The following is a 25,395-nucleotide window of genomic DNA, read 5'->3' as shown; positions in this document are numbered from 1 at the left end:
GGTAAACTTTCCACTGACATCTCCATTCAAAGGACAGAGGTGAAGATGTTGTGTACTCAGAAAATAGAAGATGATCTTTTACAACAAATAAGCAAAAAAAGATAAAACTTTATTTGTGTGTAAAGGAAATGACATCAAATGTGTTTAAAGATGAAATGAACTCATTCAGTTTAAACTGAAAACAAAGCCTCCAGCTCTTCTGACAGCTGTATGTTTGACTCCAGATAAACTAACACAGCACAAGAATAAAAATTGCAGCTTCTAAGCTTCCAGATATTCTTAGCTCTCACACGTCTTTTGCCTGTCCTTCTCGCACCTCCTCCCCCGCAGAAAAAAACGCCTCCTGTGGGTCAATATCTGCCTAATAGGCTGTCGCTTTGTAATTGTCCATCAGCCTCATCAAATGAGTGTCAATCATACTTTAGCGTGGCTGGCGTCTTGACAGCTGTCAGAGTGATAATTATGGAAAGTGATGGGAGATATCGAGGTTGCTTTCCATGAGAAGAGGACGACCACAATATCCTTCCTGTTTGTTTTCAAAGTGGTGATGTTTTCTGTTTGGAGAGGTAAAAAAGAAACATTCACAACAGGGTGTGAAGTTTGAGGTATGTTTTCATCACCTCGACTTATCTGTGGCTTTAACATGACCTGTGTGTGACTGGGGATGTGAGCTTCCTGCAAATTAAGAGACACAGTCGACATGACTGATATCACGCGTTGAGAGCAGCTCAAAAGCTGGATTGCACTTTTATTAAATATGTATAAAAAAAAACAAAACATGCAGCATAAGTGGTTAACAGAAAACACAACCATTGGACTCAAGTACAGTGACTCACTAAAGAGCAGTAAGCACAAACTGTACAGCAGCAGGTGGAAAAACAAAGGTGTCAACTACAGTAGTAACAGATAAAGGTGACGACAGGTTGCAGAGCTGCATCAACTTATTGTTTTCCCTTTTTGTTTGGCATCTCAACACACATTTTACAGTGAATCCAATTATAAAAGAGGATACAATTCACATCACTGAAACTTTAAAACCGTGTCCTTCTGATGCCTCATTCATAATAAGCTCAAACATGGATGGATATTGTGGAGTGGCACCAAACTCTTCCTATAAATGTAAGGCAATGTTAAAAAGGCACGACCTTCACAGACATATGTCAATACTGACAGAGTAAAAACATCAGGCACTACTCTTATGCATTCACAACGACAGCCCTTTAAAAAAAAGAGAAGAAGAAGAAAAAAAAAACAGTTTGTGTGTGTGTGTGTGTGACTAAAATAATCTGCGTTGGTTAAATGCATTGACCCACTTTTCAGAGCGGTAAAAAAGATGTCTGACTCGCCTGCTGACTGGTCACATCTCTCCATAGCTAAAATATGTAAATGAAGAACATGCCGCATATCACAAGTGCATACTTAAAGCTGTATAATAAAAAAACGGCTTTTAACACTCATTTTATCTGGTTAGGTCAGCATCAACTGAGAGGGAAAAAAAGGTGAACCAGAGAGCTTAAAAAAAAAAAAGATAGAGAAAGAATAGATACACCTACACATTTTCCGATTGAATGGTCCTTCAGAAAGTGCTCACGGCCATGGAAGTCGAGCAACACAAGTTCGTGTTACGGTTTAACTTTTGTTAAAGTTTTGAAGAAGGTATGTGGTAGAGAATAACCTCAAGAGTGTAATGTTTTCTCTCTTCCCTCGCACGTGTAGATTCACATTCAGTGGTGTCGGGCACAGTTCAAGCCTCAAGGCTAGATGTGTATCCTTTCAAAATAAAACGCCTTCAAACTTCAACCGAGATTTAAAACACTAAAATAAAACATTTGGACTCTTACTGTACATATAAAAATATCTCAGAATTTACAGCAAAACTTTTAACAACAGAATTTACACTCAAGTTCAGCAAAAGTGACAGTACAGGAGCATCGCAGTCTCTGAGTTTATTTTCAGGCTGTAAAAGCGAGAAGTTTGTTCTGATGGTCTTCTGAGGAGCACAGCGCTTGGTCTAACAAGAGCCAGAAATATGATCAGTAACTGGGTTCGTCCATCTCATCGTCGCTCCAGTCAGGAGGCGCATCTGTGCCAAAGTATCGATCTCCAAAGTTTCCTAAAAGAAGACGAAACGTGGTAAAACAATCATGTTGAGCTCAAGCTCATGTTTTTGATCGAAATGTCTCACACACACACACTCACCAATGCCAGGTATGATGTGAAAGAGGTCGTTGACCTTCTTGTCTACAGCTGTGGTGATGATTTTGACTTGTGGGAACGCGTACGCCACAGAATGGACTCCCATTTCTGCCATCAGCAGAGACACCAGCAGGATCTTGTCCTCTTGGACATCATGGTCCTACAAAAAGACGACACGGTAGATTGTTTTTATGTGTTTTTGCATTCTTACAGATGTTAAAATACGTGATTTTAAATGTGAGTATAGTACACACAATAGTTATCACTAACTTATATTACAAATATATATAGACATGAGAAGTTCATTCCCTGACCAATATATTGGGACAATGTGGATCTGATACGATCTTTGGTTTGTGTAGAATATGAATCAATAGGTAATAATGAGATTAAAAAGGTCATTTTAGCTGCATTAAGACCTGACAGGGTATGTCTCAAATTTGCGACAACAGGCATCAAGGGGTTAATATGAGGTAAACAAACTAGTGATCGATAAAAGATCACAATCACTCACTAGTAGGACTCTAACAGCCATCATGGCGGCAGCCCCGGTTGACACGGTGCAGTCCATCAGAATCACATGATCTTCCCCGATGTCTTTAGGCAGACGCAGGTAATGAAGCTGAAAACATTCAGAAGCAAGATGTAAGTAAAAACATAAACAGAACCATCGTGGATTCACATCACTGATGATTTATGCAGAAATCGGACGTTATCCTGGGACGATATGCATTCTCGCAATTCGATTCTATTACGATTTTTGGGGTGCTGATTCGATTGAAATTGCGATTCTTTGATATTTACGATTTTCAGTTTGCTTTTTTAACACCAGACCATGTAAAGAAGTTAAATGATGCTAATAATGTCTGTAGACTATATCAGGAGCCATATTTTCCTATTAAATGCACACCACGTGAGTCAGAGAGAAACATTTCACCCTCTGCTGGAGAAAAGTGGGAATTTCTTTTCGAATCCAGTTTATAAACAAAGACTAGAATGAAGAATTTGAGTTACTGTCAAACAAAAAATCCTGATAAATCAAATTTTAAGTTTTTCTACTAGCCTAACTTGATCTGTAAAAACAAACAGAACACAACAAATCCACATGTACTGGAAATGATCTTTTTTTTTTTTTTTTTGCTTCATAAAGATCTGCACCTCTGGTTCTCCCGTGTCTTGGTTGGTCTGGATGAGGATCTTGCCGATGCGGACATCTTTGCACACAGCCCTCAGGGCTGGCTCCATCGTCTCCCCGGCTCGAAGGATGGAAACCCCTGTGATCTGAGGAGAATCAAAAAGCAGAGAAAAAGGAAGCAGAGGTTAATTGAACCAGTTTAGGTAGAGACAAAACTCTCCTGATTTTTCTTGAAAGTTAAAAAAAGCAGAGCAGCAGCAGCAGGAAGCAAATGAAGTTCACTCACCCTCTTCCCATGGAAAGTCCTGCCTTCATAATCCTCTCCCTGGGGCGTCTGGACCACGTGGACCTGAGATGATATTAAAAATTGTAAGTGTGTGAAAACAACAGAGAATAGTTTGCTTTAGTGTCATGTGATTGTCTGCGTATCTCTAACCTGAATCGTCTGGTTAAAGTATGGAAACTTTCCACTGTGGTGAGTTGCTAAGTTTCCATCCTCTCGCTGCAGACCAGTGTGTGTGTGTCTATATCTGATTCTCTTTTTTTCACTCAAATATAAGCACTCTCTCTTTTTCCATGAATCTTCATCTTAATGTGTCATCTTTAATGTCAGCTGTTTGGTCTGCTTGGCTTTTGTCTATCCACCGCATATTACACCTTCTCTCCTGCACATCCTCCTCCACACTCAGGTTTCTGAGGCTTCAGAGTCCATGTCCTTCTTAACACAGAGGGTTACAGAGCCACCATGCAGTGCAGTGACTTTACTGACTGTGTGTTTGAGTGTTGGGCACCTGTGAGGGGAGGAAGGAGAGCGCTCGCTCAATCAGCAGACGCATCAACCTCTTGGAGTAGAAGATGAACTCGTCTCGGCTGGTCTCCTTGTTTCTGGATGTGGTGGAAGATAAACACAAGTTAACTGGAGAAGCACTCAGAGAGCACAGACCTCCGCCAAGAATATTGTGACTGTCACGCAACCTTTAAGGCTGTGTTATGCTTTCCGCTCCTTTCCTTAACTGCAGGGGGCAGTGTATCAGAAATGTAAATCTACCAGAGAACTAAACAAGAGTCAAAGAAGTTTGCATTTGTTTACAACATGACATATCAGTCCCTAAGATTTTTCCAGGCCGCAATTTCACGCCATGAATTATTTATCACTTAGTTATCACAATGATCTCTGTGTGAAGAGTTGTACAGATGCCTGTTTTTCTACACTTCGACCACTAGGAGATCCTGTTCTTCCGCCATCTTGTCCGCGTGTCTCTGTCCAGCAGGTTAGAAATCTTCCACATGAAAGGGACCACACGAAGGGGTCGTAAGTGTGAAAATGACATAATTTGTCTGCACAAAGCTGCGCAGACCCCACGGACGCATCAAGCATAAATCAGCCTTTAGTCCTACTTTAATGTCATACTCAGGGCAGACTGTCTGCTGCAATTCGCTGTTAGTTACAGGTTTGTACGATAATTTGTGACCTGACAGTGTTGAAAATTATGATGACCCAGTACATATTTCATATTCAGGATCTTAGCATCCAGAATATTGCCAGGATTTGGATCATACTTTCACATGTGTCAGAAATTATGGTGACCTTGTCTTGTATTGTTTTGCAAAGCAATCAAACCATTAATCATGGAGCTGTATACACATATGGTGAAAACGGCCCTATCTCACAATGATAAAGAATCATTTAAAAACATCCTAGATCCAGGCGGTGATCCAGATCACCTCCAAAATGTAATCACTTCTTTCTTATCTCATTTTGAACATTTCCTGAAAATTTCATCAAGATCCGCTTTTAACTTTTTGATTTATGTTGTTCACAAACAAACAGACAAACTCTCCCAAAAACACAACCTCCTTGGCGGAGGAAAAAATGACCCATGATAAAAACAGGTGAGTGAGCTCATACCTGATGATGGTGTGCATGCCCCTCACTTGGGGCGTGCTGTCCAGAACACTAAGGGTCTGAGGGAGAGGCTGGGCCTGGTGTGCAGAGGCCAAGGCTGCCCTGTGGCCACGAAAAGCAGAGGAGCAGAATAAAAAAGAAAGTGTGATTAACACATCTTGGAAGATAAATGTACACAAAGTACTGAGTGCATATTCAGGAAACTAACACACACACACACACACACACACACAGATGTGTCAGTACAAGCAGATCAAACATTTTTCAGCAGTGGTTAGAGCAAAGTGGATAAAAGTAGTGTGTTTAATAGGATTGAGAAAAGACAGAACTGCAGAGCACACGGTGCTAGTTTCAGGTGTTTCAGTGGAAAATTACAACAGCACAGAGACCGTGATGATGGAAAAGAGTTTTGCCATTTTTTTTAGGACAGGACAAAAGTGAAATGAAAAGATAAAATGAGTGACACAGGTGTTAAAAAAAGGGAATTTCATTCTTACTCACACAGATCAATGTTCTGGGCTAATTTTCCATTACAGGTCTCTACTGTTGTAACTTACTCAGCAAGTTTCCACACATGAGATGTAAATATCTGGTAAGCCTAAGTCTACCCATGACTCCAGAAAGAAACAGGCACGCTGCTGCAAATCCTCAGTGAACACTACGTCTAATATCCACACCGTCACTGAGGTATAAATCAGCAAGATGCAAAGAAAAAAGAAATCATGGCGAATGTGCTCACATATCCCAGCGAAGTTTCCTCTATGGGGTGATTTTTTTTTTTTTTTTGGACAAAACACAACGATCACAACAGAGGGGGGACACAGAAAGACGAGAAACAACAAGTAAGAAGGGAAAAAAATGAGAAAGACACAACATCAGGTGGATGAAGGGAAAATTAAACACAGTGAAAAGTGTGACAGCTGAGACCAGGTCCAGTCATTTAAACTTAAAGTCAATGAATGCATCCTGGGTGGTTTTATGTCAGCTCTACAGCTTCAAAAGATTGTTTGCAGGAGCCAGAAAGAATTTCGAAGAGATTTTGTATCACTACACGTGCCTCCATTGCGTGTTGCGTGGGAGGTGCAACCAGCAATGGTGTGGCTGTCACTCTTTCACCGTGTCGACGGTACAAGTTGGTATTTCAGCTCACAGGCCCCAGCACATCCTGTGTCTAAAGACAGACACCGAGCTCACTTCCTTTCTCTCTCTGTCGCACATACTGTGGCCGACATTCAATGGAAAAAGTCAGCGCTTTGTAGTAGGGTATTGGAAACTTTCTCTGTGGCTGAGGTGTATAATAGTCGACAATAGTTGCAGCAAGAGCTTCCTTTCTCTCTCTGTCTCTTTCTTTCTGTAACAGTCACTCTCTTTTTCTTGATGCCGCTGAAAGGAGGGGTCAGTGACTCGACTCATTGGTGTATTTTTAGACACAGAAGGCAGGGAGAGTGTGAGTTGTCATTTCTTGAAAAAAGTAGAGAGAAGAAAAACCAACGTCTTTGCGTTGAATGCTGGCTGCACCACACTAATTCCAAACTTTAGATCTTGGTTTCACTTTTGGATGTAGATAGCAGATCCCATGCAGTCTAAAGATGTGCTGGATGCTGCTGTGGGGTCTTAACAACACTTTGGCACAGCCTCCTTCTCTCAGGACTGATTACTAATTAGACACATTTGCTCTACAGACACAACAGTGCCGCCTGGTGATGTGCTGTGGCAGCCAGCAGATCAGTGGAAGGTAGAGGTTGGTTTTTGCTGGCCTCTTTTCCTCTCTGTCCCAGGGAGAAGCTGGAGCGGTCGGGGAGGGAGGGGGGGCTGAACAGATGGCGAGAAGAGAATGACAGAAAGGATAAAGGCCACTCTACCTGACGCTGAGCTCGCGCTGTGAGCCACGGAGGGGTTTGGGGTGGAGGGGAGGTGGAGGGGTAAAAAGAGTGAGAGAGCAGTCCATCAGCAGGATATGTGGGTTAATGTGCATGTGTGTGTGTATTTGTGTGTGTGTGTGTGTGTGTGTGTGTGTGTGTGGCAGGGAGGAAACAAAGCAAACTGCGCTGTGGCACAAAGTGGTCCCCACCAGCCAAAATGTGTCTTTGGCGTCACTAAGTGCACGTTGCACAATACACGTTCAAAGGTCAAAAAGCACACCAGCTCAGTGTGGAGGGCTCACTCTGGAGAGAGCAGAATGAACCAGGGCCATGCAAGGAATGATATATAACCGTTATTCCTTTATTGTAAATGTTTTGTGACCAATGTTGTGTCACCTAAAAAATCTAATCCTGTAAATCTAAAATAAATTTGGGTATATATTTGGGTGTCGAGACTCTAACAGACTTGGATGCAAGTGTGCGTTAGAAAAATAAAGGTCTCATTGCCACCCAGAAAGTAAGAGTAAAAACTCTGACGCAAAAAAACAAAAAAATTGAAAACGTCAAGGTTTAGGTTTAAATTAGAGTGTCATCGAGTAAAAGTGACTGGAATTATTAATAAGTTTATTTAAACTCATTTTTTAAATTAATCAATTTAAAGATGCTATGAGGAGGATCTGTTTTGAATGGAGTCTCACGCCACCTTCTGGCCCAGAGTCTCACGCCACCTTCTGGCCCAGAGTCTCACACACACTGTCGTAAATTACTTTTAGTAAGGTGTGTGTTTGTTTTGGAATCAAATGGATCAAAACAAACCTTTTACTGGATACACTGTTACAGTTACGTAGTGCTACGGTTTGAAATGTGACATCAAGCAAACATTGTAGTAGTCGGCTATATGTAGCGCTATCGGCAGCCTGGTGCTCTGACGTATCTGTAGGCTAACGTGACAACAAGAAAACGCTGTCATTTTGTATGTAGTTTAGTAGCTGTTTATATTTAGCACAGCTGGCAGCCTGGTGCTCTAAGACATGTCCGTAATGTGAAATGTTAGTAAATCCTGGTTAGCTATGTCCTGCCAGTCATCTACCAATCAGAGCTAACGTAATCTCACTCTTCATTTTATTGATAGACTCTCAAGTTTGAACAGACCACTGCAGAATAACTGCTGACTGTGGGTTGGTATGATCATTATCACAAACAGCTTAGCTAATGTGTCAGCCTTTGGCTCAGGCTGTATCATTCTCCTGTTTAGCTTTCTTCTGCTCTTCTGTCCTTTTTCTGTCGGACAGTTAGGCTCCTGTGTCCACCATCACTACAGAACTAATTCAAGAAATTGTTTTCAGCAGAGAAAAACATTGATCTCTGTGTTTTACCTCTTCTCACTACTAAACTTCATCAGTCGGCGTGGCGTTGTGATAGAGACCTAGATTTGCTGTAAATCAATCTGGTCCTGCTAGACACGATCAGGAAGCTAAGAAGTAGCAACTGAAAATAACCTGTAACCTATGATATTGGCATTAATAATCTCACTTTAAAGTTTGGATTGCAATCAGGCATATATCTACCAGGGAGACTTTTTTAAAGATTACTTTCAAACTCCTCACAGCCTCTTTAATCTAAGGTTATAAGTGTGTGTACAACATTTAAAGCTTCTGTATCATTGTCTGCTTAGTTAAACTGTGAAATACACTGAGTGCAGAATGATAATAGATTTAGAAGAAAACTTTTTAGAGTATGGCAACTACATTTAAAAAGAAGGTATAGGCTAAATGCCTTTTTTCCATAAAAGTGGTGTGTTGTATATTAACTGTACATGTTTGAAAATTGTTGGTAAATTTAAGATAATTTTATGATTCCAGTTAGGCACTATAATGAAATTTAAGATGGTAGAATAAGACAAGTTTAAGCTTTTTCCTACTCCTTTTTTGTTCATGTAAGCTGAGAGCCTCAAGAAATTGCAGTCAATAACTGTCTTCTTTTGTTTTCATTATTTTGTCTTATTTATTTGTGTTTATCTGTTTCATGTTGTCATCAAAATAAAGACAATCAATTGCTTGTTTTCTTAATACTTGTAAAAAATCAATTATGTCTTTCCAGTATTTCATTTCAAGCCAGTTAAGGAAAGCGATTCACCCTTTCACTCCACACATTTCGATACATGTTATGGCCACTAGAGGGAGTGATGGAGCTGGTTATTATTAGCTTGTGTTCTCAGGGGGGAATCACTCAGAGGATAGACTGCAGCTGCTAGTAGCAAAAGAAGAATTGCATATCATCTGCACCCTCTATCTGCTCCATCTCAAAGTCTAATTTACAACATGCAAATAAAAATTCAGCGTCTTGCGCCTGATTGTGACTGAGATGAGCCGCCACATCTCCACTCTGTGCTGCGTAGAGCTGTGCTGCCTCATGGTGCTCAATTATATCCAAATACATGAATGATGAGCTGGATGAAGGGAGTAAGCCCTGAACTTTTAATTTAGGTGTTAATAAATAAAAGTTGGGTTAACAATTCCCCAGTTTGAGCTCACTTCCTGGAGTGAGCTTGCAAGATTGAATAAATGGCTTATTTAGATTTATGCAAAAACACACTGACAGACAGAGTCGCTGTTTGCTCTGCATCGCAGTTTGTGGAAAATCAAACCCCATGTTTTGTAAATTAGACATTGTCTTTTTGCATATGGGTGCAAAAGCTATGCAACTGTTTCACTGAATCAGGCCCTGAGTGAGGATCCTTCCTGTTTTGGACTTGATGCACGTTCAGCTTTTTAATAACTATGTAAGTCAGGAGGAAAATCATGTCTACCAGCTCAGAGGAATGCCTTAATGTTAATATAATAATAATTACTCCTCCATTAATGCAACCTCTCTTACCTCCTCCAGCTGACTGTGGACGTGCTGCACGATCAGATCTATGGCCACCATGTTTCCACCACCTGAGGAAACAAAAGACAAAGTTATATGATGACAATTTGGAAGTATGGGGAATACAAACACTGAGTGATTTGGTTTAACAGCAGAGTCCGCTGCTCATTAAGCTTCATTCTTTTTATAGGATTTGTATCATGATACTTGTTATATAATGTTGAGTGTAAACATGTGTGTGAGGAATGTGCACACACCACGTGGCACCACGATGTCTGCGAGACGCATGGTGGGCTCGATGTACTGCTCGAACGCTGGTTTGACAAACTTGTTGTACTGTTTGATGACACCCTCGATTTCCCGGCCTCTTTCTGTGATGTCTCTCCTCAAGCGCCGCACCAGCCGGATGTCAGAGTCTGTGTCCACGAAGATCTTCATGTCCAGCAGCTGAGAGGAGGAAACAAAACAGAGGGGAAAACAGTGAGCCGAAAAAGAACCACGGAGCCTGCATTCCAACAAAGACAGGCTAATTATACACTTTGAGTCTATTTTTATTTTCCTCACAGTGTCTTACATCAAACTAGCCTGACACTTAAATTATGTCAAGACTTTTGTTTCTCTGCTGAAGTTTATGTTTCTATTTGAATGCAAACATTGTTCTTGTCTCAGAAATAATTGGTCCAAAAAAAACACTACTACATGTTGATGAATCTGTAGTGTTGTGGGTGTTTTTCAGCACATGGTTATCAAAAATACTGTTTGCCAGTAGCCTGAAATAACCTCCAGCACCTCAAATTATCTGTGTTGACAAGACGAGACGGTGAGTTAGATAATCTGTCAATCAATGTGAAGGAAAGAATATAGATATTTACATTTGGAAAAATAAACTTCTAATTGTACTCAGGGGGACTAAAAAGAGAGCGTGATTCAACGCTGCTTCTGTATCACTTCAAACGTTTGCGTATTCAGCACTTCTGCTCTGTAATGTCAGTGGACTGGAGTAAACAAGCTCGCTGTTTGATCACATGTGCACATAAAAACAAACTCGACACCAGCTCCCCTCCACCGTCCAACTGATTCAGTAAAAATAACCTTGGCTTACCTGCAAAAGCTTTTTATCAGTGAAGGCCATGATTCCCTCGAAGATGATAACACTCGCTCCATACACAGTTTTCTGTGGAGGACACGGCATTTAGTGTTTCAGTTTGATGGACACACACACATAATACAAAGGCATACTGACTGTTTACTGCAACAATCAACATAATGAGTCAGAATTTGGGTTTGATTAAAGAACTTTGACCTGTTTTTCAGGATAATCAGGCGTCATCCTGCTTGTATTATGATAACTCACAAAAGACTAAAACACCATGATGTGGTGTTTTCATCTGCTCTGTATTCAAAATCTCAAGTTTTTGAAAAGCTGTAACACAGTTTCCTTGGTAACACCTTGGGGTCCCTTCACTACTCCAGTCAGCTGAATAGATTGTTGATTCAACTTGGCAGTGAAAGACTTTTCAAGTCTGCTGTCCTTAAAGTGTGCAGCCAAGATTCAAAGATTTCGAGTCAACAGATGAACTGACTAGTCTCACGACTTTAAAAACTAACACATCAGTCTTTTCTTTAAGCATCATGAGGCATTGAGAGGATGAGTTACTGCTAACTTAGAAATAATTGTTTTTCTTTTTTTGGCTGACATGATTTTTCTGAATTTAATCTTTTAGATCTCTGAGAATAAAGTCAAAGTTTTACAATGGATTCAGGATTCTGACTTCCTCTGGAAAAACTCAGATTTTAATTTAAGAAGTCTGACCTTAATCTGTGGTTTTTGACTTAAGAGTCAGCATTAAAATTACTTAGAAGATTAGAATTCTGATTGTAATCTCAAATTTTGACTTCTTCCCCTCAAATTTGAGACAGACTTAAGACTGAGAATTCTAATTCTAATCTCATAATTTGACTTTCATCTAAGGAGTCTAAGAATCTAAATCAAATCTTTAAATCAGCATTTTGACTATTTCTGACATTAAACATTAATTTTGATCTTGGAATCAAGCCTTTTTTTCAGAATTCTGACTTTGAGGCAAGAATTAGTCAGAATCAGGGTCAAACCTTAACCCAGTAACACTAAATGTATCATATATGATTCATAAGTTTCAAAGGCCTCCATCTCATCAAGATGATAGTTTCCTCAAAAACCTGTTTAAAATTAAAACAACAACAAGAACAACAAATATTCACAAATGTGAATACACTTAAAAAAATACATCAAAGAAAACGACAGAGCAATGTATTTCGTGGATTTTGTTAAAGGGTTCATCAGCTGACAGAATATCTCAGTTCCATAAAATCAGAATTTTGTAGCTAATTTAACGGTTCAAGCTTTACAGGGTTAAGGACAGAATTCTCAGGGAATTTTATTTGCTTGAGGTTAACTTTTAATAGGTAAAGTGAAAACTAAAGTTAAATAGTGTTCCCTTTTTTGGGAGTTGACTTGAACTTGAACTTGAATCACTGTTGAGTTTCAAAAAAACATTGAAAAGTAAAATAATAAAGGGTTACAATTAAAATGACTAAATGGTAAATGTATAAGAAGAATGATCCAGAGTAAATCTTGTCATGATTCTTTTTTTTTTTCCATTACTGATATTCTGGGTTATTTTGTGGATTGTATAGAATAGGCAAAAATAAGCCTCGGCTTTAACCTTCTCCTTTTTCTGTTACAGAGTTTGTTACATCTTTGTTGTTTTTTTGTGGGAAAAATATGCGAAATGTGCATACACGTTTTTTATTTTTTTTTGCAAAGTGACCGCACATAATTCATACTCTGTACTGGATAATGAAATGGAAATAAAAAACTCAAAACAAAAAAACTTGAACCCCTGGACATCCCTAAAAAATGTATTTCTTTATTCTTTTCTGTACATTTTATCTTACACCCAGTCATTTTAGCTGTTTTAGCTTTTGATAGCTTTTCAAAATGTTTAGTGAGTGTCCAAAGTTGGAATAAAATATTGTTCCACAGACAACCATGGTATGACAGGAAGTACCACAGAAAGACAGTGGTAAGTATGACCGGACTCAAAACTCAATTACACTTTGACAGTGACCACCTGGAGCAAAATGTGTCTCTAAACCTCAAGTATGGGGGGGGGATTAAAACCCTGTCAAGTAATCTCCAAACTGAGATTATATGAGAAAACTGGTGCTGGTGACAGACACTACTGTACTGTGTGTAATGTTTAACCTTACCCACTCCTTCTGTCTGCCATGGGTGGTGAAATCATACACAGGGATTTTCACGCTCTTTCCCTGTTTGAGTTTGCGTAGGGTGTGTGTGAGAAGATCAAAGTCAAAGGCGTCAGGGTGGTCAAAGTTGTAGTCGTTGCTGGCTGCCTGGGTCTGCTCTTCTTCAGACAAGACCTGAGGGGGGGCAACAAAAGTTGGAATGATTTCACAGCAGATCAGCAGCGTGACCAGAGGCTTCCAAAGACTATAAAAGTAAATGATTAGGAACATTTCCTCTGACACCCACATCAAAAACTGTATATGCAGAGTAAAATGATAACAATTCCACATGAATGCATAAAAACAGGTGCTTGTGTAATGGTTTTATGCACAATTTACATAAGCCTCTGCAAATACACTTGTACACAGATCACCGTTCAGGAGCAGTGGAAGTTAGGAGACCTAAATTTAGGAGAACATCATGTGCCCACTGTGACGTCTGTACCAGGTGTCGAGAGTATCTGTGTGTGAGTGTGTGTGAGCGTGCCCTCGGGGTGGCTGAGCATTAAAACCCCAGATCTGGAATTTGGCAGTTTCAGAGCAGCAGTAACCCCTTCTCAAATAAACCAATCCAACGCTTCGTATGATGAACCGGTGTTTCTGGATTCCTGGGGATGAGAGCGAAGAAGGAGGAAACCCCTCACGGAAGAAAGAGCATTTGAATACAAAAAGAGATAAATGCCAGCCCTGGGTATCACAGCGCTGTGGGCTGCAGCACCAGTGGTCACTGGTAGATCCCTCCCACTCTGCATGGTCTGAGCTGCTGCTGTCGGATTGTGACAGGATTACATAAGCAGAGAGTGGGTGGAGGTATAGAGGGGCAAGAATGGTGGCTCTTGCTCGATTGCACTCCACCACCACCACTCTTTTTCTGTCCCCAAGTGCTCACCACTGTGCTTTTTCTCTGACTCATCCAGCGCCTAATATTTGATCCTTTCTGTCTCCTTTCTCTGCACTCACTCCTTTTACCCTTATTTTCCCTCCAGGACCACAGAGTAATCTTATTTTCTCTCTTTCACTCCATCTCCTGCACTCTGTCTCACTCTTCCTTACCCTTCCTTCAGGCCACAGAAAGTTTGGCAGTCATACAAGACAGAAATAAAGTCATAATAAAAAAGGCAGAGTGATTTCTTGGACTCCTTTGATATCAGGTTTAATCCATAGAATCTAAAAGCCTGTGAACCGGGCCAAAAAGATGAAACATGAACAAACATGGAGCCAACTCATATCAGAATAAACAAGCTGGTGCAGGGCTGCATGCAAATGAACCAACTCTATACAAAGTGAAAACATGCCCACCTTGTAGAAAGAGTCCATCGAAAGCAGCACAACCCATGGAACATCAAGAGCTTCAATGATTTTTCTTGCAACCGTTGTCTTTCCTGAGGCACTGCCGCCGCACAGACCTGTGACAAACACACACACATGAAACATTTCTGCACGCATCTGATTGAAAATGCAATTTGAAAAATTCCTTTGCTTGGTGGGACTTTGCAAGTGGTGACATGACATCCTGTCAATTATATGTTGAAGCTGCTCCAGGCTGTTTTTTGCATGAGAAGAGGCAGGTAGCAACAGAAACTAGACTCATGGGTGTATATTATTAAAACAAGAAGACAAAATGTTTTCAGGACGTTGAAACAAACGTCTAAATCTGAGCTGCTTCTAACCGTGTTATGATGAGACTGAACAAGCTGGTCAATGTCCATCAGAAGTTGTGGGAACTTCTCTAGACAACATATTTGCACTTGGTGCTTAAATGTGTCTCAATGGAGCATTATCCAAAAAAAAGGGAAAACTTTTTTATCACATTTCTTTGGTGGGTTATTGCATTCACCCAAAAATAAAAAATCCTCCTGTTTTTATGAGTTAGTATCTCATCAAAACAGATTTTTAAAATCTATTTTTGATTTTCCTGTTTTTATGAGATACTAAAGCCCCGTTTCCACCAAGCAGCCGGTTCAGATTAGTACAGTTTGGTACGAGTTGTCTTTGTTAAGCTTGGTCTTGTTTGCATTTCCACAGCCAACCATGCCCCCTTGTGTTAGGCAGCATATAAGTTGTATGCCGACAGCCGGCTGTAGTATGACGCCATAGCAGCGCGACACAGTGTATCGCACCAATAAATCCAACGAAGAAGAAAAACTCGAGACAATAAACAAAGAGCAACGCATTTTGTTCTCTGTGATTGGCATGTAGCTCTTTGATACAAAGTGCAATCAAGTTTTGTTTCAGAAAAGTCTGTGTGCCACTAGGAGGAATCCAGCAGCTGTCGCACAGTAAGTGATGATTCTACTGACCAATCAACGTTCTCCAGTTTTGTAGCTCCACCTGTCCCAGGATAAGTCAGTGGAAAAGCCACAAAACGCGTGCCGTACCGAGATGAATAGACCTGAACTGCTTGGTGGAAACACGGCTTATCTCGTAAAAGTATTTTGTGAAGGAATTCCTTAAAATCTTGAATCGCCATCTCAATAAAGAAACATGTCTCACCTGTTAACCTTATTCAGTTTTATTTCTCTTGGAACAACCAAGATTTTCAGGAATTCCTTTACTTTTCGGATTTTTTTAATGAGATAGTATCTCATGAATACAGGAAAATCAAAACTAAATATTTTCTGTTTTTACAAGATACTATCTCGTAAAAACAGGAGGGTTTTTTTTCATTATTATTTTCAGGTGAAAGCAATACGCCACCATACATTTAGACTTGTATCTCCTTTAAATGACCTACCGATAACAAAGGCCTCTTTGGACTGTGTTCCATGCTCGTTGTACCACGGTGGTCGCCCGGCGGTGTAGATGGTTCGTTTGGAGGTGCGTAGGAGAGGAGGCTCGGACTTGCACTGGCTGGTGGTCCTTTTCCGAGGTGAAAGACCTGTGCTTACTGAGGGGAGGAGCCGGTCCAGTGACCCTTCACCACCTCCACTGAAACAAAAGAGCAGAGAAAAGCAGATTTTAAAGACACCGGAAATGCATCAAATGTAATTAAAGACAAATTTTACTTGACAAAAAAAACTGTTTTTAGTGCAGTATGGCTGAGGTTTCCAACTTTTTACTGAGTCCCTTCAGTGCACAGCTTCCACTGAGTTAATTGTTTTTACATGTTTTGCAGATTGTGAAAAATGTCTGATATTCACCTGATGAAAGATGTTGTCAAGCTAGTACCAGGGAGATTATGATCTGCATTTTTGGAAGTAGGATATTAAGTGAGAAAATACCGAAAGAGCGCTTGAGACTGTCTCTGTCAGCCTGTGATTGACTGGAGACCAGTCCAGGACAGCTGAGGACAGCTGGGATAGGCACCAGCCACCCGTGACCCTGAACATGACACATGGTAGAAGATGAATGAGTGGATGGCACTTTGTTGTGTATCAAATGTCTGGTCACATCCAATAAAGAGGTCAAGAGACACTGAAAACTTGACATGACAATAAGATGCCCATTTTCCGGAAGATTATTCTCAACTAAAGCTCAGTTTTTGTCACACTAATGGAAACCAACAGCTCAGTAACAGGCTTGATACCTCCTCTCATATCTTTTCATCTAAAGCAGGTGAGCTCTGGCAGACCATGCAAAGTGCTGCAGGCACCAAAGGTCATCAAGCAGCATGTTAACTGGACGAGAACAATATGTTGACACAACGTCCATGCAGACGGGTCCTTGCTCAATTATGTAACCTACTCCTGTGTGTACACATTATTCAGAGGTTGTTACAAACGATTACGACCCCAGTAATGATGATGTAATGATTACAGACAGAGGGATAATAAAATGAGAAACAAATAAGAAGAGGCTTATTCAAAGCAGGTCTGAGGCTGCTGCGGCAGACAGGGAGTTTGTCTGAAATATTCAGACTAATCATGAGAGCCAATTATATTTACTGCACCACACACCAACAATACTGGGAACTTCATTCTTAAGAAGTCAGGACAGAAGTGAACCTGGGGAAGGAGTGAGGGGACATTGAGACTACAGACATTAAAAATATCAGTCAGATGTTTTATTCTTGTGTATAAAACATATTTCTCAGATTTTTTAAAGTAACAGCTGGGTGCAGCACATACTCTGTCTATGTCATGTCTATCTTTTGAAACAAAGATGTATATCCAAAGTCAAAAGCTCAATAAAAGAAAGTATGCTACATACAGACAAACTGGTTTTCATAGTAGCAGATATAGTACTGGGTTTGAAAAAGGCTTATAGCCAATCATATTTCAGGATTTTTGGGGTTGGAAACAGAGGTGACTGATCTTATTTTAAAGAGAGCCAATGCCACCCTCGGCCACCTATCTGGTTATGCCCCTTGAACCAGTACAATGTCTATTATCCAAGGGGCAATATCCATTTACAAAAAGTAGAAACCTATGCAGAGGTGCTCAGAGTTGCAGTTCTTTGAGATTCCACTAGGGGTTGGGTGCAGAAAGACCAGAAACCACATTCACACCAAGCAAAAAAACATATCTCTACAGTCAATGTGTAAAACCCAAGGCCCGCGGGCCAAATGTGGCCTGCCATGCCATTTTATGAGGCCTGCAAGAGCTTAAAAGGTCAGAATGTATTATAATGAATGAATCAAAAGGGTGCCGATCAGTTATGTTACCCACAAAGTGACAATATCCTGCCACTATATTTCAGTGTTTTTACATCAGTGCCATTTTCTGAACTAGTGGAATTGAGAAATAAAACAATGACCCCAAAATGTCCAGGAAGAGAATAGTTGATGAAAAACAACAAAAAGTGCACAAATTAAAACGCAAACTGCAAAAGAAGCAGGATATTTTCAAGAAAGCTAAAACCAAAAACAACGTGGCAGTGAAAGCTAGCTTAATTGAGGCTGAAGAAACTCCCCGCACTGCAAAGTCTTTTTCAGAGGGTGCATTTTTGAAGTGGTGGTTGTATTTATTTTACATTACATTTGGCTACATTTTATACTGTCTTAAAGTTACATCTGGCCCTTTGAAGGCAACCACTATGCCTGGTTAAAAAAAAAAAAAAGGTTTGGGTCTGAATCACTGAGTTCACTATCGGCACACGTTGTACAGAGGGTGGATTTTTTTCCAACTCAGTGGTTTGACCGATCAGAGGAGAAGCTCGCATTTGGTACCCTATAGCTGTCAGTGAGGAGGCTCAAAGCCCGCCTCTTGAGTCAGCATTTCCAATATGGCCCCCATTGATGATCAGCTTTACTACTAAGTTCAGGAACACACAGGTCATGTCATAGAGACTACATCCACATAATATACACTCTATGCTTTTATCATAACTTCCAGAGAGACTTTATGTAGTGACATTATAAGGTCGGGATGAGTTACAATTTTTGAATGTTAAGATAGTTGTTTGTTAATAAAAAACTGAATAGTTCGTGTGATTTTATCTTAAAATGTAACTTTACTTAATTTCCCAGCGTGGAGTTGTAACAGTATTTAACTACCAGGCTGTTTGAAGGGTGGTTGTAGGGCATTTGAACAGTGCTTGTCTTTAAATAGCAAAAAGACTTTCATAACAACAAAGTAGCATTTCAGGTTAAATAAGAAAGCGTCGCTGCCAGCTGCAGGTAAACAGGTGTGGCATCGTTAGATTCAGAACTGAAGAAAAACAACGTTTAAGACTTCTGAAAAGAAGAGGAGGGATTACATTTAAATAATCAGCTATCAAAAATACTCACTCCTGTCAGGGGACAAAAGGAAGAGAAATCAGCATCTTCTTAAGATTCTGAACAGAAAACATCACCAAAGAACAGTCCTGAAAGGCCTCAGAAAGATGAGGAACCTGAGAAGTATTATCTTTATGACAAATTATTCACTGATAATGTTTATTTTAGATATGTCCAGTAAAGAGATCACCTTATTAAAACAACTATTAAAATCACCATGAGCATCAGCTTAACAAATGTTTCTCCAGCGACAGGCGTGCCCAGGTAACAGTTGCTAGAAACAACTTACTTCAGTATCCGAGCCATCCACACTTCACCCAGTGACGTCTGTAAAAAGCCAGATGCCATAACTTCAGCAGACTGTGAGAAAGTCCCTCTGTCTTTTTCTCTGTTATCCAGCCAACTGTTGGCTCGTACACCTTTATATAGGCCGAGCACCTCCCCAGGTGCAGTGTCAAGAGGACAGAGGTGAAGCAAACAAGAGAGAGCAAAGATTTATCTTATCTCAGCAGGGTCACTGGAGCTTAGATGGAGCAAGAGAGCGGGCTGAAAAACTCTGAGAAACATGCACGAGGCAGAGCTCACTTAAGCTGGGTTATCAGTTAAAACCAAACCAGGGTGCTATAAAAGATTAGCCTAGTGGACTGTGCTGAATCATTCCCTTGTTCAGAGCTTACAGGCACAGCTCTCTGTGCTCTTTTACTTCACACAGCAACGCAATAAAGAAAAGGGTTGTGAAGAAGTCTGTGGGCTGGGCACCTGAGACAAGACTGTGAAGAGGCAAAACATACACCACATATAGGCAGTAATCTGAAAATCTACACAGCATGACGGGATGGGCCACACGGCTGGAATCATACAACTGTATTTACAGAAGGGTTTCCAATATTTGCACAAGTCCACTATGGGATCAGCGTCAACACCTGCCTCTGTTTCTGCCTTACATACAGGTTGATTTTCACATGTCAGTTATTGCAACAAACTTTCAACACAACAGAAAAACTTCCTAGAAACAACACAGACTGTAGTAAATCATAGAGGCACAACAACAAAGTGGTGTCAGCAGAAAGTGTCACATAAAATAGTAAAACAGAGCGAGGAAATAATCTATCAACGTTTCTCCCCCAAAATCATTAAGTGTTTTTTAATAAAGTGTGCCAGAGCCATTGACACGAGTTGAAGTTTCAGCATTTGACAGAACTCTCAAACACTTTAAGATCAACTTCATGTCACTTGTGACAGTAAAATCATGTCAATACAACAGAAACCGTCCTCACAACCAACTTCAGTTACTAAGCAGCAAATGCAAACTTTCTCAAAGTATGTCAACACAAAACTTGGACACGACACTTCAGACACCAGAGTTGTCGCTCCTGTTCATCAACATTTGTGACAGAAACACTCCAACAATTAAGTAACCAGTACGTCAACTGTTAGGTAAACTTGACTATGATTAAAAAACAAGAGAATAAATGAATATGATGTACTCACCTGCCATCAGATCTTAGAGTCCAACAGCCAGATATTCTAGCTCCTGAGTAAGCCGGTAGAGAGTTCATAACTGGAGAAAAATATAAGGGAGGGTTCCACTTTGTGTGTACTCCAAAAGTTGTGTTTTGCACCTATTTTGCTGCCAAAGGGGAATGCTGAAGATATTTATACACTGTAGTAAAGCAGTAAAGCACTTATCAGGACTGTCCTCTGGTACAACACAGCAACAGATAATGTCAGGAAGATGTTTGGGAAATGTAGAGGGCACTCGGCTTTGATGAGAAACGAAACTTTACACAGCTGTTTTAGCTTTCTGTTCTTCCATTCAGAGAGAAAGAGAAAGAGAGAAGGCACTGCAGCTTGTTGGAGAGAATGCACTCAGTGTGACAACTACAGCACAGCTTTTCCCTCCTCTTTCCCTCGCGTTCCACTCCGCCCCTCCGCGAGCCGGCCAACAAATGTAAGAGGATAACCTACCCTCCAGATTATGTTCATTAGCTGATATTAATAGCAGCAGGTTAGAGCCAGACCTTCCCACTCGTAGCGCACACACACACACACACATGCCAAGCTGGGGTCATCTGTTTTTGACAGCCAGTGCTGCAGTCTGAGGCTTGAGGTGAAGGAGGGACCGGAGAAGCGGGGCAGAGACACCAGGATACCAGGAGGGGGGAAACTAGGAGAACAAAACGCTTTTATCCTTCTCTGATGTTGTTACAAGTGAGACGTCACAACAAGAGACGCTGAAGGCGGCGCTGGGGAGGAAACAAGAGTGGAGAGGGAAAGAATAGGGACAGCAGGGAGCAGCAGAGTGTGCTTTTCCCCTGCAGGGATTCACCATGTCTCAATGTGCCTTACACCCGAGGCAGTAAACACACACACACACCCACACACACACAGGCAGTAACATCCCCTCCCTAACTTCACCCGCTATGCAGAGTGGGAATAAACAGCATGATGAAACCCAACACTACCTCCACTGCTCTGTCAGCTGACAGTCTGAGGAGCTGCCCAGGGCACTGCACACTTACAACAAACAAACACACACATGCAAACACATGCATACACACACTTCTCCGAGGCCATCAACTGTAGAGACAAACAAATCATTATTCTCAGAGATCATAGGTTGCGGGCAGACTAATTGCTTTCTGCACAATAAAGGAGCCACACTGCTTACAGAAGCTACTGAATATGACTTGAACCAACATTCAAAGAGCTCCTCAAATATTTGAGTTATGGATTTGAAAAGCTCTTATTTCTGTTTACTTCCTCATTAAAACCACAGGGGAAAGTGTTTTTCTTCTAATCTGAAATGTTTTTCTGGGACTGTGGCTGGCAAGTAAAAAAAAACAGATGCAAAGTGAGAACGCCATACTGGAAAAAGAAGCATGAACTGGTTGCTATGCAAAACATCCAGAGCTCTCTATGGCTACAGCCACGCACAGAAGGGTTGCAGTCCAGAGCTCAAGTTCAACTTAAGTAGAAAAACAAGGAAACACAAAAATGTTGCATCCACACAGTTACAGCTTTTTAATTACTAGCAAGTTACTGCCAGAGTTCATATTTCAAAAAGGTCGTAAAGGTATAAAATATGTCAACATGACAGAAATTCCACATGCTTGTTCTGTTCTATTTTCAAATATAGGACACAGTTATGTAAGTAGAGATATGGACAGGGAGTGGAAGCAATAACCAGAGCACCTGTAAGGCAGCACAATCAATAACTGCTTCAATGTCACCACAGAGCGAACAATCCAAATAAACACACCTCATTTAATGATGACAACGCCCAAAGAACAAAGAATAATAAACAAATCAGCGCTAACTCTGGTCGTATTTTAAAGAATTCTGAGTTAAGGGAAGTAAAGTGGTACATACAAGTAGGGTTGCAAAGGGGTGGAAATTTTTTTGTAAATTTAGGAGCGTTCTGAAGTTTTTGTTGCCATCAACTTGAATACATTTTTTCCCCCAAAATTTCCAGGAAAATTTGGATCAGAAACCAGATTTTTTTTTCTTGTTATAAACTTGAATGAGGTTTTCAAGGATCATCTTGGTTGAAACAACATGATCGAATGCAAATTCAACTGCGTACCATGAATCACACGTGCAAACAATTCCAAGCACATTTGATCACCATCAATTAGGGCTGAACAATTAATCGAATTTAAACCCACATCGCAATGTAATATAATGCAATTTTCAAATCGCAAGGGCTGCAATTAAAAAGAAGAAGAAAGAAATTTTGAAGTGCATTTACTTTAGTTTGTGTTTTGTTACTTATAAAAGATCAGTAATATTTTTATACAATTAATATTGATATTTTTGCTCACTGGTGTTTCTTTTTTATTTTATAAAAAAGTGCATTCCACATGTTGACATAAAAGTAATTAATGATAATTACATTACACATCTACAAGGCAAGTTAAATCAGTCAGTCAATATTATACTGTGAATTTAATAGTTAAATCAAGATATGTTATTCCTATCAAATCATACTTCAATTCATCTCATTTCATAACATGTTAGGCCTGGCCTACAGGAAAGACTTGCTTATATGTTGACAATATCCTTTGTTATGTTGGTCATACTATAGAATGTTTTATTGCTTGTGTTCAGTGAATAATGTAGAAGATAAACATCCCCCTCAAAAATCGCATGTTAAATCCCAATCGCAATATTGGCCCAAAAAATTGCAGTTACATTATTTTCCGAAAATCGTTCAGCCCTACCATCAATCACTACTTTTTGAACGGGACTTTTTTGGGGAGGTTGCAAATGGGGCATATGGCGTATGTCTAGGCTATTGTAAACACATGAATCTCCTTCTATTTTTCACCATTTATGGTTTTTGTTGGTCTGAAAAAAGAAACCATTAAAGCTGTACAGTTATAAAAACTGATTTGTTCAATTTAGTAATATTGGCCCAGGCTTATTTGCATGTATGTAAACTTACAACTAATATTTCTGCCTATATTCATGAAATTCATTCATTTATTTATGATATAATTTAAAAATATCGCATTAAATATGTTTGCACGCATGCCTGCTTATAACAAATCAAAATATTTAAGTATGCATGTATGTGACCAGGTAAATGCATATAAAATAATTAGGGATGCACGATATTATCGGCACAATATTGGTATCGGCTGATAAAAGCTTAAAAACACGTTTATCGGTATCGGCAGATATGAAAATTTCTGCCGATAGGCACAGCCGATAAGGTGCTATTCAGTTAGGATCATTATTATTTCCCATCTGAAAAATAAGCTCCTTAAATAAAATGTAGCACTTCATTTATTTGCACTGCAGAGCTCTGTGTCTGTCACCAGGTTGTTACAGTAGCTCTAAAATAATCAAATGCAACTTGGTTATGTTTAAAAATGCATTGTACATTTAAAGTTCATGTGATCTAAAGAAATTATTTTTCTGTATTTCAATACTGAATGTCTTGAGTTTGAAAAAATAATACATTTCTTATTTATGGTAAAATCAATTGTTTTTTGTCTTGTTTTATGTGTGTTTTTTAAACAAATAAGACCATCACAATGAGAGTAACATATAAATTCCAGTACAGGATAGACTTAGCTTTCTTTACAGTGAAAAAACAAACAAACTTGTGATTATCAGTATCAGTATCGGTATCGGCCAAAAGGGGTTTCTATATATTGGCATATCGGATATCGGCAAAAATCCAATATCGTGCATCCCTAAAAATAATAAATATAGAAAATTTTGCAACACTACATACAAGTAATGTGTAAAAAAGAAAAACAAAAAGACAGAGGGGTTGAAAAGAATAGCTGATGTGTAGACAACAATGCTTCTGATTGCATTCACAATAGAGAGAAGCTTTAATTTATGTCAGGTTGTATCCATAGACTGTATAAAACAGGTTGTATCATGTGTAAAACTGAGTTTAATCTAAATTGTCTTTTTTTTCCCCAATTTCAAACTGTTCAACTGAACCCTAAATAAATTCTTTACACTAATAACTTTTAATGTCTTGGATTTAACTGATTCATTGTTGTCTAAAGGGCTTTTCATATATTTAACTGAACTACATGTGCTTCTGTGAAGTCAGGTTTAGTGGAACAAACCCTGAGTGGAGCAGTGCGGTGTCGCCCTCTAGTGGCTCAGCAGGATGTCAACCTGGAGTCTGCTTTTACCGTGGGTGGTTACAAAGGGCTAATAACTGGGTCAAAATAACAAATGACAAAGGTTTGTGTGACTAACTACAGCATTAGTCACCTAAACCGTGCATTCTTATTATCTCTAATATTGAGCTTTTCCCGATGAGAACTCAGAGAAAAACACTTCAACATGAGTCAACCTGCACTTCACTGAACAAGGCAGCAAACGTCATGCCATGCTTCTCTCCTCTTATGTCTCCGAAGCTTTCATGTGGCCATTCGTTTCCTTGCCTGTAGCCGTTAAAGATTATTTCAGTTCAGAATACAACGCTTGGTTTGGTTACGATGTAATTATTCTTTTCTTTACTTGTGAGTCAAATAAAGTTGTGTTCAAAAGGCACTTCATGTTAGAATCAGGAGTACCAACTTATTTTGAGAGTGAACATAACGATGGCTGTAGAGTATGACAATTAAGTATGACATCCGCAATAAGCTAATTATGACACGGTAACTTCCTAGCTGCCATTGCAGCGACATGCTACTTTCATATATGGCACAGTGACTGTACCCATAAAGGCACACAGTGTGACAGTTCCAGAGATGCTTTCATCAACTGCGAGTGGAAATTTTGAGAAAAGGAACAAAAAAGACCATGGGAAGCACAGTTGTCTCTGAACGGAACCTAAATTTTTACCTGGTCGATACAGACGGAGTTTTCTCTTCGTTCTCCATCTTTGAAAGCTTTTCTTCCCTGCTAACGGCAGACATTGCTACTCTGTTGACAATCAGGTGGTGAGAGAGCAAACTGGGCCGCGAGGCATCATGGGGCTTGTAGGCGTGTCGCATATGAGCTCGGA

General features: G+C 39.9%; 1 protein-coding gene across 3 annotated transcripts; it reads right to left on the bottom strand.

Annotated features, from left to right (window-relative positions):
* Positions 1-708: 708 nt before the first annotated feature.
* uckl1b (uridine-cytidine kinase 1-like 1b) lies at positions 709-25,355 on the bottom strand. Of its 3 annotated transcripts, none has more exons than XM_074681239.1 (15): positions 20,403-20,799; positions 15,990-16,183; positions 14,555-14,661; positions 13,220-13,390; positions 11,070-11,141; positions 10,225-10,414; positions 9,977-10,038; positions 5,977-5,996; positions 5,241-5,339; positions 4,123-4,216; positions 3,618-3,680; positions 3,355-3,477; positions 2,711-2,818; positions 2,200-2,356; positions 709-2,113 (listed from the first exon to the last, which is right to left on the bottom strand). In XM_074681239.1, exons 1-15 carry the CDS (start codon positions 20,468-20,470, stop codon positions 2,034-2,036), a joined length of 1,608 nt encoding a protein of 535 aa, XP_074537340.1. In that variant the 5' UTR covers positions 20,471-20,799; the 3' UTR covers positions 709-2,033. The 3 variants fall into 3 exon arrangements, with proteins under 3 accessions (XP_074537340.1, XP_074537339.1, XP_074537338.1); XM_074681238.1 differs by lacking the exon at positions 20,403-20,799 and adding an exon at positions 25,233-25,355 and having other exon boundaries at positions 715-2,113; XM_074681237.1 differs by lacking the exon at positions 5,977-5,996 and adding an exon at positions 7,100-7,116 and having other exon boundaries at positions 715-2,113; positions 20,403-20,472.
* Between the last annotated feature and the right edge of the window lie 40 nt (positions 25,356-25,395).

Source organism: Halichoeres trimaculatus, unplaced genomic scaffold (assembly GCF_033239565.1).
Source record: "Halichoeres trimaculatus isolate MK-OKI-2021-1 unplaced genomic scaffold, fHalTri1.1 fHalTri1_scaffold_11, whole genome shotgun sequence".
Taxonomy (NCBI): Eukaryota; Metazoa; Chordata; class Actinopteri; order Labriformes; family Labridae; genus Halichoeres; species Halichoeres trimaculatus.
The sequence above is the reverse complement of the archived record's forward strand: the minus strand, read 5'-3'. Positions and strand labels throughout refer to the sequence as shown.